This window comes from Chanos chanos, chromosome 12 (genome assembly GCF_902362185.1).
Source record: "Chanos chanos chromosome 12, fChaCha1.1, whole genome shotgun sequence".
NCBI classification, from domain to species: Eukaryota; Metazoa; Chordata; class Actinopteri; order Gonorynchiformes; family Chanidae; genus Chanos; species Chanos chanos.
The window spans coordinates 9,661,899-9,676,663 of record NC_044506.1 but is presented as its reverse complement, the minus strand read 5'-3'; the positions used below and the strand labels follow the sequence as shown (position 1 = coordinate 9,676,663).

The 14,765-nt window shown below is 39.2% G+C and overlaps 1 protein-coding gene across 1 annotated transcript; it reads right to left on the bottom strand.

Annotated features, from left to right (window-relative positions):
* Positions 1-1,549: 1,549 nt before the first annotated feature.
* zc3h12ab (zinc finger CCCH-type containing 12Ab) lies at positions 1,550-8,932 on the bottom strand. The gene is made up of 6 exons (XM_030788884.1): positions 8,791-8,932; positions 7,263-7,833; positions 5,685-5,824; positions 4,437-4,671; positions 4,130-4,230; positions 1,550-3,602 (listed from the first exon to the last, which is right to left on the bottom strand). Exons 2-6 carry the CDS (start codon positions 7,799-7,801, stop codon positions 2,635-2,637), a joined length of 1,983 nt encoding a protein of 660 aa, XP_030644744.1. The 5' UTR covers positions 7,802-7,833; positions 8,791-8,932; the 3' UTR covers positions 1,550-2,634.
* Between the last annotated feature and the right edge of the window lie 5,833 nt (positions 8,933-14,765).

Below are 14,765 nucleotides of genomic sequence, written 5' to 3'. Positions count from 1 at the left end.
TTATCTCTCTGATCAATGATGTGTACGTGGGTGGCTCTGTGGGTGTGAGTGGGAGTGAGCGTGCGTGTGTGTGTGTGTGGGGGGGGGGGGGGGATGTGTTTGAAAAGAGGACAGCACAAGAATAATGGAAATGACACTTTTTTTTGTTTTTACCAAGTTCAAGAAATTACATCTATTATTTCAATATGACATAAATTGTGTTATCTAGAAAACATGGTGTCATATAGTTGATAAAACATGCTCCACTGTCTCACTGTGTGGTTTGTTATGTATTGCCAAATGGCATACCAATAATTATACACTGAAAAATATAATATCGAACATCCAAAAGATAATCCCAGGAGTACTTAAGCACTTAAGTCATGAATGTAGTAATGTAAATAACAAAACAAAATTAGATGTATATATCATCTTTCTCAATGTCTTCTTTCTCCTCTTTTCTTTCTAGGTCAAATTAAGCCTTATCTCACAGTAAAGAATACAACGGTATCTATTAAGGGCATCTGTTTTTTTTTCTGCTGACGTTTACACGAACAGACAGCCACAAGGAAAAACAAATTACAGATATGAATTTTAAAAAACTAAATATATAACTGTAACTGCATAACATAAGATAATTCTGTTATAATAAACACAACTAAACATTATGCTCATGCTGTTTATGTATCTGGATTTTATGCATCTTTCTTTTTGGTTTTGTTGTTGTTGCTGTTGTTGTTGTTGTTGTTTTTGTTTGTTTTTTGTTGTTGTTTTTTTTTTTTAGACAAAAAGAATTTACAATATATGAAAAAAAAAACGAAAAATTGTATTAAAAAAGATACACACAAAGTTTTACACACTAAACATTTGACAAGTGTTTTATACAGTATTTACTTTTCACATTTTTGGTTGTGTTAATATCTCCTTGCTCTTGTTACATTCAGCACGTGTTGTGAAGGATCTCTGAACAGTTGATTTTGGAAATGCCCCACAGTGTTCTTCTTGGAATTCATCTTGAGGGGGTCACACATTTGCCTACAGCTCGACTGCGGTATGTCTGTAAATGTCAAGTGTGAAAAACATCAACTTGCACAGACAAGATACAGTCTGAGCTGACTGATGACAGGATCCTGTGTCACATACTGTGCTTGAAAGGTTAAAGAAACAAAATGTATATGTTCAAGGATTTCAAGCCAATATTTATGTAAATGCTTCCGCAGTAAATGCATTCGTGTCGCAAAATTTCACACATTTAAGTGAACGGAACAAGCAACGCAATAAGCTAAGTCAAAGGAAATGTGGTAGCACTAGTCACACTACTTTTCAAAATTATGAATATAGCTGAGAGCTTTTGTTGAGATTCTCCACAATACTGATGCCCAAGATTTAATGAAATCTGCTCAGTGAATACAAACACATATTTTAAAATGCACATTTTATTTGATCTGTTTCACAAACACTGTGTTAAGTCAAGTGAATCAATGACATCTAATAAGCCAAAAATATGATATTTCCTTAGAATACAAAAATTTTAAAATGAACAGAAACTGTGCAATCATACAGAGCTCCCATGCATTTGAGACTTTTCATTTTTTCATTTATTGCTACAAGGCTATATATGTTCCTAACAAAACTGCTTAACTAAAGCTGTCTAAAAACATTAATTACTTTGTCATTCTTCTTCTACATACATGTGCTATAGTGTGCCTTCTAGTGATTTAGACAGTGTGCATATTAAAATGCCTTAACTCAGAAAAGTGCAGCAGTTCCAAAACGTCAGCTGTTTTTATTTGAATTGAAGCATTTTTTTTCATAACACATCTGTCTTACCTCTGTTGCTATGTAAACTGAAGTCATCTTTTTCTGAGAACTCTAAAATGATTACATTTGGCTTTTTTTTTTTTAAATAACAGTTGATTTGAAATTGTGAACAGTTGCAGTAGAGGCAAAATTACCAAGAAGAACCCACAGGGTGTTTACTACACTACCCTTTCAGGTAGTTTGGCTTTACGATCACCTACCAAGCACATAGTGCCAACATAATTAATCCAAAAATATCACAACTTTAAACATTTAATGATTTAGTTTCCATAGAAACAGCAATGAATGTTTCCACTGTTCCTCTTTTCTTACACATGAAGTGGTATTTGTTGCTATTAACATTTAATGCTTATGACTGAAATATAGTTTGTGACAATTTTTTGACCAGAATAATATGTCTCTTTAGTGGAGCTGTGATAGACTCAATAAATAATGCTAATGATAGCTGTGTAATTTATTATTTAAACATTACCAGTATACCTGTCAAAACTTAGATCCTGAACTCCAGAGGATACAGAGATACAGCTTAGTTGGTTGAATGGATTCAATAATACATCTAGGAGAGTTAAACTGTTAAAAGTTATTTTAAAAGGGTGAGTTAAATCAATTCATCCAAGACACAGTGATAGCGAAGAATTAAAGCCATGAACAACAGTCTAAAGACACAATTTGTGTCAACAATCCATCGTTTTAAATTTCAACTTCAAAACATTTATCAAAAGGCCTTTGAAACGTTCAGTGCACCATGTGAGAGAACGATACAGAACAAAGAACCATTTGGCACAGTTCTCACTGGGGACTGCAGACATTTTGAGAAAAAGCACTCTACATAAGTCATAAACCTCCACCCTGTGATTGGAGATTGAGGATCTCGGCTGCCAGCCTTTGGGGGTCCATCAGCTGGGGAAACATGTCCATCGCTCGGTCCACTAAACGAGCATTAAATATTGCCAGTAACTTCTTCCTGACCTGCTCTCGTTCAGATCCCTGAGGGTTGAGTTGGGAGGAGCTTGAGGCCCAATGACCCCTCTCCCCTGGCATGGATCCAGGCATATTCTGAGGATAAGACCTGTACGACTCAGACCAGTAGCTTTGGTGAGGGGGTGGTGCCCTCCCATACTGGAAGTCTGGAGGCAGGCTGTACTGAGCCATATTTACGGCAGGGTGAACTGGACCTCCATAAGAAGAATAACGGGGTTGGCAGTAGCTCATAAGGTCTGGGTTCTGGGAGTTGACCGCTGGCATCCTGTGATGTGGAAAACTTGCACTGGCGCAGAATGTCTGGTGGGAACAGCAGCTGCAGGACGGGTTGCTGAAAGGCACATAGTGGTGCCAACTGCTAGAGGATACCTTGGATTTCCTGGAATCTCCCCCACAATAGCGGTCGCAGCGGCCTTGGCCATGTTCAGGAGAGTAGCGTTCAGGAGAGTAGCATTCATAAGAGCCAAGACCTGAGTCCAAACACTCTTGGGAGCCACTAGGGAAGGAGTCAAGGCTGGTCGGCGAGTGGCGACTAGACCGGTCACGCTTAGAAGAGAACTTCCTCTGACTAGAAGGCTGGGCATTCTTCAGAAGCGGGACGTTCTCGCTGGTGTGGACCTTTTTGTGGTCCAGAGAAAGTTTCTGCTCCATCACTTCCTCTAAAGGTGGGCTTGGAACGGGACCAGAGTTTGCTGAGGTTCTTTGTGGCAAAGCAGACATCTTGGCTTTCTCACGCAGCTCGTCAGCCAGAGAACGATGTGGCTGCTTGGCTCTCTCAGGATGATGAAATTTACACTTGATGCCGTAAGTGCATTTTTTCCCTGAAGAGAGAGCAGAGGACAAAGAAAACTTAAGTTTGATTTGTTGAAGTCAGCAATCTGGAACTAAGTAACATCTATTAATATCTTTGAATACATCTTGAAACTGAGAATGCATCAAGTGTAATAAAAGCCAACCCACTTTATGAAGCTCACTTGTGATAAGAGATAATAAGTACAGTGCGGCCTTTATAGTGTCACTGTCTGATATATTATTTCATTGTTTATATTGCTGTTATCTGTTAACAAGTCATTGGGATAAGGCAGCACTCCAGGGCTGTTCTCTAAAGTTCTCTAATCTGGTTTTCCTTGTTTTTGTATGTATGGTTTTCACATCCTGAAAAATCTACCAAATGTACACGTATAAATAGTTTTAAGAACATTGCCTGCGTACAGCACACACAGTCTGCTACTACTATTTTATGTTTAAATACGTAGACTATTAGGGTTACATAAAATAAAGTGAAATTCATAATCAGAGCTCTAGGCCTATGACGGGTAAGTGCACCAAACTGCAAAGCAGGGCTCACCATAGGGGCAGGGCTGACGTTTGGGAGCTCGTGGAGTCTTGCGGAGAAAGTTCTCCAGGGTGGGGCCATGTCGCCCTAAAGGATCATCAGGGGGCATGAACCTAGGATGAGATTAAAGTCAAACCTTAATTCAGCACAAATACTTCAAGTGCTGTTATTCAGTGCGCTTTATTTATACAGGTGGAACAACCATACGCAATATGTGATGACCACTCAAGACATAAAGTAATACTCAGGACATTTATCAACGTAAGTTTTAAAAAAATAAGAGATTTTGACTATAAAGATAGAGCATGCAATTACTTACTTATCATTGACAAAGGAGTACATGAGCAGTCTTTCCTCGATAAAGCGTTTCCACTCAGGACGCTCTCCTTGCAGGTCACGATAGGTGTCATTGGATACAATTATTCCGTCAGACTCGTAAGCCAGTTTGACAATGAAACGGTCGTCATAACAGACCACTCGTTTGCCAGCCACACGTCGGGAGGGTGTGAACACCAAGATCTTCTTTCTCTCCAGCTCCCGCAGGATGTGTTGATCTATAAGACATTTACATAAACAAAAGTTGAAAATTATCTCTGAAATTTGTTGATTTTGGAGCGGAGAAAAATCAAAGAGAAGAGGTCTAACTATATGTATTCCCATTTTGTGTGACCTACATGTGAATACCTGTTAGTCGTGCTTGTTCCTATGACGATTACTATTACTGCGACCATTACTCCATGTGTTGGCAACAAAAATATTTGATAATTTGCATGTTGAAAGAAAGCCAAAGAGCACATAGCTCAATTACAACGATCTTCTGTTTACTGGCAACGCTAACAAAATCAAATCTAGCTTTTCAACTATTGAATTCAGAGTTATTATATTTAGCAAGGAAAAATCTGTTAGTCATGGTTTCAAGACAAAATAGAAATAGGCCAGGCAAAGACCATAGAAAACCAGGCTCCAAATCTAGCACAGGCAGTTACTGAAATCAAAGTGCTTTCCAGTCAGCCAGATTTTAAACTAGTCCAGATAAGCATGCGGTTCCGTTTTACAGAGCAGGAAGTGCAATGCTAAGAAATCCCCTTGGCAGGTACTTGGCAACCGATGTGAAAGATAAAGTTTGCTCTGATTGTCTCTTAAAAAAAAGAAAAAAACAGTTCAATGTCGGGGTTTTCCCCCCCATCCTAGTTTCCAAACGCACGCGTTTCTGAGTAACGAGGAGTTGCGTAAGAATGACTGTTGTCATTATACTTGGAGAGACCAAAGTCCTACAGCCACTGCTTCTTTACTTTACAAGACATTGTGCGTGGGAAGAAACAAATTGTTATTGTAAGCTTCTCTAATGGATTACAGACAGGGAAGTTCTGTGTGAACTATTATCAGTGCCACTTAATGTTTTTTGGTGGCTATATGTAGGTGGCTTTTGTATGGATTTCTGTTCATGTGATCCATTGTAACCACAAACTGGTTCAAATATGTATATGAGGAAACAGAAAATATTTCAACTGAAACATTACAGAGAAGGAAGTGCGTCGTCATCTGCGGTGCATTCCCTGCATCTCACCTGTAATGGGAACATCTGGCCTGGGCTGTTCCTTCCTCCATGAAGGAACAAACACAGTAACATCTACATGACCCCTTTCCAGGAAAAAGTTCACAGCTAGCTGAATCCCCAAGCAGGAAAACACTTCCTTGTTCCCGTGACTGTGAATGAAGAGAGACACAGAGAATCGATATGAAAAAAAACGATGAATGAAATGAAAAAAATGATATGAAACATGATGATGTGCCTTGTTAATGTGATCACAGAAGTAATTTTAACATCTGGGGGGGTATTTCAAGCAGTGACTGACCCGGTTAAGTTAACTCAGAGTTTTGCTAAGAGAATGAAGCCATAGGGCTCTTCTCTTAGGAGGTTTACTACTTACTCTCAGTTAACTTAACCAGGTTAGCCACTAAACCATGTACTTGAAATACCACCCAGTTCTGAGAGGTCAGGTTTTCAGAGAAACTCGTTTTTTCATTCGTTCGTTTGTTTGTTCGTTTTATTGGATGCTTTGAATATCTGAATTTGACTCTTCCATGTTTTAAATGCATTTGTCACGTCTTTTTTTGTTCATCGGTTTTTTTATACAGTCCTGATACTCTGGTACCCTCAAAAACTTTCTCAACACATTCATACATTTACCCTGTTACAAACCAACTGCTTTTTCAAATGAAGTCAAAACAAATCTTTCAAATACAGCCGTCTTGCCTCAGCCCGCTATTGCAGTCATATTATGAAGAGACATTGATCATGTACTGATCATGTACTTTTTCTGGGTGACCAATACACTTCTGTATGTATGAAAGTCCAATAATCCCATGGTGCATAAGATGGAACAATAAGGACTAATCGGGACACAATGCCGCTCAGCCTGTTCTGCTAACGTGACTTCACCCAGTAATCACGCTGTTAAGGAAAGTAGGGGAAGGGAGGGGAGAACTGAATTTGCATGTGTTCAGATTTGCATACCCGAGAGAGCCTGCAGAGGCGCGTCTGCCTAATAAAAGAAGCCGAAACAGAAGGGGGGGGGGCACAAGGAAAAGGCATTTTGCTGTGCAAAGGTCTGAACATACCAAAGGCAAAATACTATGCAAAGTGTCTTTGAGTGATGAGTTGTAAGGCAAATGAATCTGTATCATTTATATTTTGATACCAGTTACCACCAGGATAATGTACTCTACCACAATACATTTCATTAGTAAAAAGTGAAACCGGCTAAATTAAAAAAGAGTCTTTATTCTATTATGTGTTTCTGGAGTTGATCAGATAACTCACACAGCCCAAGTTAAAAATGTAGCATTGTACATCCTTCCTAAATATGGAGTATCATTTCTCAACACATGTAAAACAACAAAATTTCTCAACAATGTAAAAAGACAAAATCATTTGCTTCTCAGGTAAATCCATTATTCATTTTGTATTTATAACCATCTTATATCAATAGGCATATTTTTGACAAATTTGGAGATAGAATCTAACATTCCATGTACAGAATCTATGGTGTATGAATAAAGATGTGAGAAACAACGGAGAAAACATTAGTGTACAGACAAAAATATAAATGTAGAGCACACACTGTTTCAATAGATCACTCACCTCATAGCTACATTACTGCCATCTATCACAATGGGTCTGAGGGCATTGTCATCCTCTCTTATCTCACACGGAGCTGACGGCAAATTGGGTAAACTGTGTGGCATTGCACTGTGGGCCTGTAGTGGGGGTTCTCCGCGAGGAACCAAGACCGGAGATACTGGGGACCCTTCTTTCTCCTCAGTGTCTGCGGCCGCCTGCACCAGTTCCCCCAGGACACGATTGGTGTCTGTGTTGAGCCCAAGTTTGGACAGAACCGCACGGACCTGTGTCTCAGAGAAACCAAGCTTCAGGAAAAGGTCTAACTGTGTCTGCAACTCTGAACCCAAGTCCAAGGACTCCTCTGGGGATGGGCTATGTTGGTTCCGGTCCATTTTGTCATGGCAGGAAACTGTGCTTTTGTACAGAGAAGTTGGTGTAGACACCCATATGTCAGAGTCCGTTTTGGGGGAGCTTAAACAAGTTGTCCTGGGGAGCCCACACCACAAGGAGGTATCCACAATGGACTGTATCTTAGGAATAGGGCCAGCATCAAGGCTCATCTCTCCTATACTGAAATCCTAGTTTGTCCCACCTGAGAGTAAACAGGATCATACCGATGAAAGCAGTTCAGTCATCAGAATAAATAACGAAACATTTCTACAGGTAATGATGTTGCACTAGGCCACTTCCCGTTTTCGAGATTATCTGACGACGAATTAGACACTTTCGGAGTTCAAAACAAAGGAAGGGACAGGATAGGTTACCGTAAATAAAAACTAATTTAGACTATCTTAACCCGTCTTTTTCCATCGCTTAAGCAAATGCTGCTACCGATTTGTACCTATTTCACTATTACTTATTACTATGCCTACTTACACATAGGGTGAATATTGAATCGGTTACGTTAGTTTTTGTCGTGTATATTACTCCTGCTTATTACTATGCTTATTTGCACATACTGTACGTTCAATGTTTAATTTGTTAGATTGTTTTAAACCGTGTGTTTTCCTGTGCAAACTGGTGTCGACAATTCTATGTCCTTGCGCAGACAACCAAGACCGATTACAATGTATGGCGAGTGATTCTGGTTCTGATTCTGATTGTGAATTTTACAGGTTAGTCAGCATAACAGTGTTACCAGCATAGTAAAAATAACTGCGCATTGTTGTTGTTGTTTTTCTGTTTATCAGGAATGCTTAGGTTGGTTTAAGGATACCTCACGCTATCACGCAAAGTTATACCAATGTAATCATACGCGTTTTGGAGCTAAATTTAATGGAATTCATTTCATGAAGATCATGTGGAACTACTGATCCACAGACAGTTACTGCTCACAATGCGAATTTAGACTGTGAAGTTATCTGGTATTACAGAGAAACTTAAAACCTAGAAAACTAAAAAAATCAACACAAGATCATCGAATCTTGCCCAGTATCGGATCATTACGATGAAAAGACATACACAACCTCTGCCTTATACAAGTAACATGCCCCACAAGTACACAAGTAACTTTTCACGCTACCACTGTAACACAAGCAGTAATACGAACCTGCGAGTTTATCATTTCCCAGTCGTCTCCAGTTTTGAGGATTGGAACTCGTTATCTGCCCTCAGTCACTCCGTCGATGTATTTTCTCTTGCGAGTGTCTGGTTAGTGTTCAGTACCCACCCTGGAACAGCAGTTACCTGTTCGCGAAAACGTCACTCCTACATGTTCTTCGTAAAAACCCAACCAGGAAGCTATTTGCGCAACCACTTTTTCGTCCCTCCCTCTTCACAAGTACAAGTTTGTCAGCGTCATTCAATGACCAATTATTTAAATAGTAGCACACATGTGACGTGATGAAATACTGAAAAACTCTCTTGGATAAACCGGGGTAGTTATTTATGATCCGCATAAATCCATTCCATGGCGAAGATTTTAAAACATCGTTTAGTGACAACATTCATGTTATTCCTGTTATTTCTAAATATTATGGTATTTAGATGTCCTAAAAATGGGATTCTCCCTGACACTGAGGTTGGTTATTGTCTGGTGATTTAAAGCTTCAGAGTACGTTGTCTTAGCGTCTGGCACATAGCCAAAGTTGACGTAATTAATTCAGTAGTTGGAAATCATCGACTGGGGGGAACTCCAGTTGATTGACGTGATTTGATGAATGATCTAGATAGAATAATTTTACACAAAAATCAATCACATGCGTAACGTAACATCCTTTTATGTTTAATTTTAGTTTAACTTGTCTCGTCATAAGGTTTGCAGAGTGCACCAGATTGCACTATGACCAGGAATTCATATATGAATCTAGCATCTGGACTCTTTCTCTCTCTCTCTCTCTCTCTCTCTCTCTCTCTGTGTGTGTGTAGCGTTATCATTGTTTATACTTATAATGTCTGTCTCCTCCATGTTCAAATTGTCACATGTCATGGATGTAATTTTTACATGTCAATGCAAGTAATATTTGGTAAGCTATTTAAGTACATCAAGTTTTAAAGTGAGTGTGTAACAACAAGCAAGCAAATAAAAGCAAACTTTTATATTTTAAAAAATTATTTATTTATTATCATTGATTCAGTAGAATAGCTCATTTACAATTTCAAGAAATGCTTTTGAATTTTACTGTAGTCAGCCTTAGGACAGTAGCCCAATGGGGAAAGACATGGACAACTAATGCTTACTTTTGTGTACCTTGTGACAGTTTACCTTTTTTTTGTGACCATGCCCACTATGCTCTCTTTCTTTTTCGTGTCCTTCATCTTTATGTTCTTCATCTTGATGTTCTTCTGTAGGTCCATCTTCTTTGTGTTCTTCTTCTGTGGGTCCTTCTTCTGTAGGTTCTCCTTCTGTAGGTTCTTCTTCTGTAGGTTCTCCTTCTGTGGGTCCTTCTTCTGTAGGCTCTTCTTCATTGTGCTCTTCTTCTGTAGGTTCTCCTTCTGTAGGTCCTTCTTCTGTGGGTCCCCCTTCTGTGGGTCCCTCTTCTGTGGGTTCTTCTTCTGTAGGTTCTCCTTCTGTAGGTTCCCCTTCTGTGGGTCCCTCTTCTGTGGGTCCTTCTTCTGTAGGTTCTCCTTCTGTAGGTCCTTCTTCTGTGGGTCCCCCTTCTGTGGGTCCCTCTTCTGTGGGTCCTTCTTCTGTAGGTTCTCCTTCTGTAGGTTCTCCTTCTGTGGGTCCTTCTTCTGTAGGTTCTCCTTCTGTAGGTTCTTCTTCATTGTGTTCTTCTTCTGTGGGTCCTTCTTCTGTAGGTTCTCCTTCTGTAGGTTCTTCTTCTGTAGGTTCTCCTTCTGTGGGTCCTTCTTCTGTAGGCTCTTCTTCATTGTGCTCTTCTTCTGTAGGTTCTCCTTCTGTAGGTCCTTCTTCTGTGGGTCCCCCTTCTGTGGGTCCCTCTTCTGTGGGTTCTTCTTCTGTAGGTTCTCCTTCTGTAGGTTCCCCTTCTGTGGGTCCCTCTTCTGTGGGTCCTTCTTCTGTAGGTTCTCCTTCTGTGGGTCCTTCTTCTGTAGGTTCTCCTTCTGTAGGTTCTTCTTCTGTAGGTTCTCCTTCTGTGGGTCCTTCTTCTGTAGGCTCTTCTTCATTGTGCTCTTCTTCTGTAGGTTCTCCTTCTGTAGGTCCTTCTTCTGTGGGTCCCCCTTCTGTGGGTCCCTCTTCTGTGGGTTCTTCTTCTGTAGGTTCTCCTTCTGTAGGTTCTTCTTCTGTGGGTCCCTCTTCTGTGGGTCCTTCTTCTGTAGGTTCTCCTTCTGTAGGTTCTCCTTCTGTGGGTCCTTCTTCTGTAGGTTCTCCTTCTGTAGGTTCTTCTTCATTATGTTCTTCTTCATTATGTTCTTCTTCATTGTGTTCTTCTTCTGTGGGTCCTTCTTCTGTAGGCTTTTCTTCTGTATGTTCTTCTTCTGTGGGTCCTTCTTCTGTAGGTTCTTCTTCTGTGGGTCCTTCTTCTGTAGGTTCTTCTTCTGTGGGTCCCTCTTCTGTGGGTCCTTCTTCTGTGGGTCCTTCTTCTGTAGGCTCTCCTTCTGTAGGTTCTTCTTCTGTAGGTTCATTGTGTTCTTCTTCTGTAGATTCTCCTTCTGTAGGTTCTTCTTCTTTGTGTTCTTCTTCATTGTGTTCTTCTTCATTGTGTTCTTCTTCTGTGGGTCCTTCTTCTGTAGGCTTTTCTTCTGTATGTTCTTCTTCTGTGGGTCCTTCTTCTGTAGGTTCTTCTTCTGTGGGTCCTTCTTCTGTAGGTTCTTCTTCATTGGGTCCCTCTTCTGTGGGTCCTTCTTCTGTGGGTCCTTCTTCTGTAGGCTCTCCTTCTGTAGGTTCTTCTTCTGTAGGTTCTCCTTCTGTAGGTTCTTCTTCTTTGTGTTCTTCTTCTGTTGGTCCTTCTTCTGTAGGTTCTTCATCTTTTTCACCCCCTTGTGAATTTCCTCTGTTGAAGTTTATAATAGTCTGAATGAGTTTAGGACCAGGGAAGTCTAGTGCAATTATTCCTACACAGGCTGCACTGTTCTCATCCCAAAGTGCACTGAGATAATCATCCAGCTGTTTGTTCAATTTTTTTGCTGTTTTTGATGGGTATGTAAATATACCTTCGGCACCACCGGCATCAGTTATCACTGGTTGAGTTTTACACTTCTCTGTAGCAATATTAATCTTTTTAATCTGTTCTTCCTTTGACATCCCACTCACAGACAAGGTATTAGCTTGAACTCCCCACTTGAACTGTGAGCTCTGAACTAAGATGATTTTTCCTCTTGCTTTTTCCATTGTTGGAGGTTTGTCCTCCCTCCATATTACACTATCATTACTGAGTAAGGCCTCAACCAGCGCGACAGCATTTTCGCTTGGAGTTACTCTCAAAAGCACAGTTTCTGTCTTGTGGACTTTCAGAAAACTCTTTAAAACATTCAGTTTGTAGGAGAACACCTTTGTATATATAGTTTTATAACCAATATCTACATAAACAGTGTGCCTTGATGAATCTGTGAGAATGCCTTTTAGCAGTTTCATATCAAAGAACCGTATGCCAGCATTAAGCTGGTTGTGTAAACCCCATGACTGAAACTTCTTTCTTAGGCTTTGGTGAGTACCAGGAATGGATACTTTATAGAGAGGCACACTGTCAGGTATGGATTTCATCCAATCTACATGTAGGTACTTGGGATCCAGATCTTTAGAATCATGGAAAGAGGATCCATCCTCACTTTGACAGACAGCAATCCTGTCAGCGCAAACAAAAAAGAACGAAAACAGACATCTTTATTATCATAAACTGAGGCAGTGCTTGAAATTAAGGAATTGCATTTATGTAATTCCTAATTTACATGTTTCAAATGTGTATGTGAGACAGATCATATTTCTCTCTAAAAGGACAGCATATAAAACAATATTACTTACAGAATGAGAAAGTACAGGCACTGAAGCGGTCCCATAATTGCTTGTCCTCAAGTGTTGTAACACACAAGCCTGGGAAGTTGTTGACAATACTGCATTAGACTGTGTAAATATTCAAGAAAACTAAGCAAATATTTGGGCACAGAAAATTCACCAGTGTGAAATTAAGCCTGTGTTTTGTACAGTATAAACACTGGAAGATAATTTCACAGTCGTGAATTCACTTTGAGGTTTCACTATTACTTGTCTAAATTTCCCTAACATTCTAATATGTTTGTGTGTGTGTGTGTAAATTTTGGCATACCTAACCCCTAGACCTGTACTGTATGTCTGTATGTCTTAAGGGTATAGCTTTTAACTATTAATGCAACAGGTAAATGTGACAAGATTTCTCTACATAACATATTATGTAATTGTAGATGTCAACACACTCCAAATGTCAATTAAAAATATATCCAAAACCTGTTAATAAAATTTTGAAAGTATGTTCCCATATTGTCATTGACCAAAGCTGTGAATAGAGAAAAATGCAATGGGTTCCTATCCTATTTCATTTCATATTATTTTGTGTGTGTCTATACATATATACATACATACATACATACATACATATATATATATGAGCTCATATGAGCTCAAAGTACTCTTGTATGTATGTATATGTATGTATGTATGTATGTGTATATATATATATATATATATGAGAGAGAGAGATGAACAAATACAGTATAAGTGATGTTACTTTCAACTCTTTTAAAAGTAACATCATGTTTATTTTCATTACTAAATATAAAACGTCCTTTAATCAAAAGAACTAGTGCCACATCTAAGAACACCCTCTTCCCAAGAAGATCTTGACAGACCCTTCACTGACTTTGATTATTTTACTTAGAAATTTGCTCTCAGCTTCCCATAGGTTTCATATGAGCTCAAAGTACTCTTGTCCCTAAAAAAAGACTGTCCGATTGCTAGAAACTTAATTTCTTAAACTGTGAAGAAAAGAATCAAAGTCTTCAGAGTAAAGTTTTTCTCACCTTGATGTTTAGCTCACCAATGAGAGAAAAATAAACAATGGTCTCTCTTATACTGTTCCGCCTGCTGATTCAGTGTGTGATCCTGTCGCCAGTGGATGATTTTATTTAGAAATGGACTGAGTGAGGTGTCCAGTACGCGTTGGCTTCTCTTTCACTCTTTCAGCTGGCACAAAGGCCCACCCATTGAATGTAAAATTCTTTCAAGAAAATTTGCATTCACGCCTAAGACCTCCCAAATGCTGCTGAACATATTATGAGAGCTTAGTGTGCAAAGCATCATTGACATATGAAAATCTGAGCAATCATGATTAGAGTACTATGAGCAGTCCCTATTTGAATACAGTTACCCAAATGAACATTTACATGTGATATTACCATCAAATGAACGTTTAACAAGTGTGATCAGCTAGTTGCATGGTGCTCTTGTGGTTGTGCAATTTTCTCCATGGTGATTCAGTAGTACATAGTAGCCCACATTCCTCACTGAGAAGGTCATATGTCACAACCAGAGGTGGACAAAATAAACAACTTCATTACTTGAGTCAAAGTATAGATACTCCTGGTCAAATATTACTCCACTACAAGTAAAAGTTGTTCAGTTCAATTTTTACTTGAGTTAAAGTACTGGAGCACTTGCTTTTAAAAATACTTAAGTATTCAAAAGTACATTTTCTTTTTAATGTCATCGCATTGTTGTATTGTTGCAACAATGCATTTACATAGTCTAATGATTCTGAAACAACCCACTGAATGCACTGACTTGCTTGTAGAACCTGTAGAATAAAAAGCTTGTGGAATATGCTACAAAGCCTATAGAAACACAGTTGAACCAAATGCTTCCTCTATAAAAGACAGTGTATAGCTTCAGTTAAAAAGGCACTAGGTTAAACTCAGATTGGCCTTAAAAGGATAAACATGTCATAATGTTGTAGGCTAGGTTAATTTTACTTCTACTACATAGCATTGTCTGAAATCATTGTCGTCATCGTTTGATTCCCGCCCCCCTCGTCCTATTGGGACCGGGTCCTACGTGAATCCGCTGACCTTACAAATATTACTGTGTTTACCTGACAAGATTAAAACATATTTCTGAAAGGATTTTTGTTAGTAACGTTAACTCGGCATTTTCGC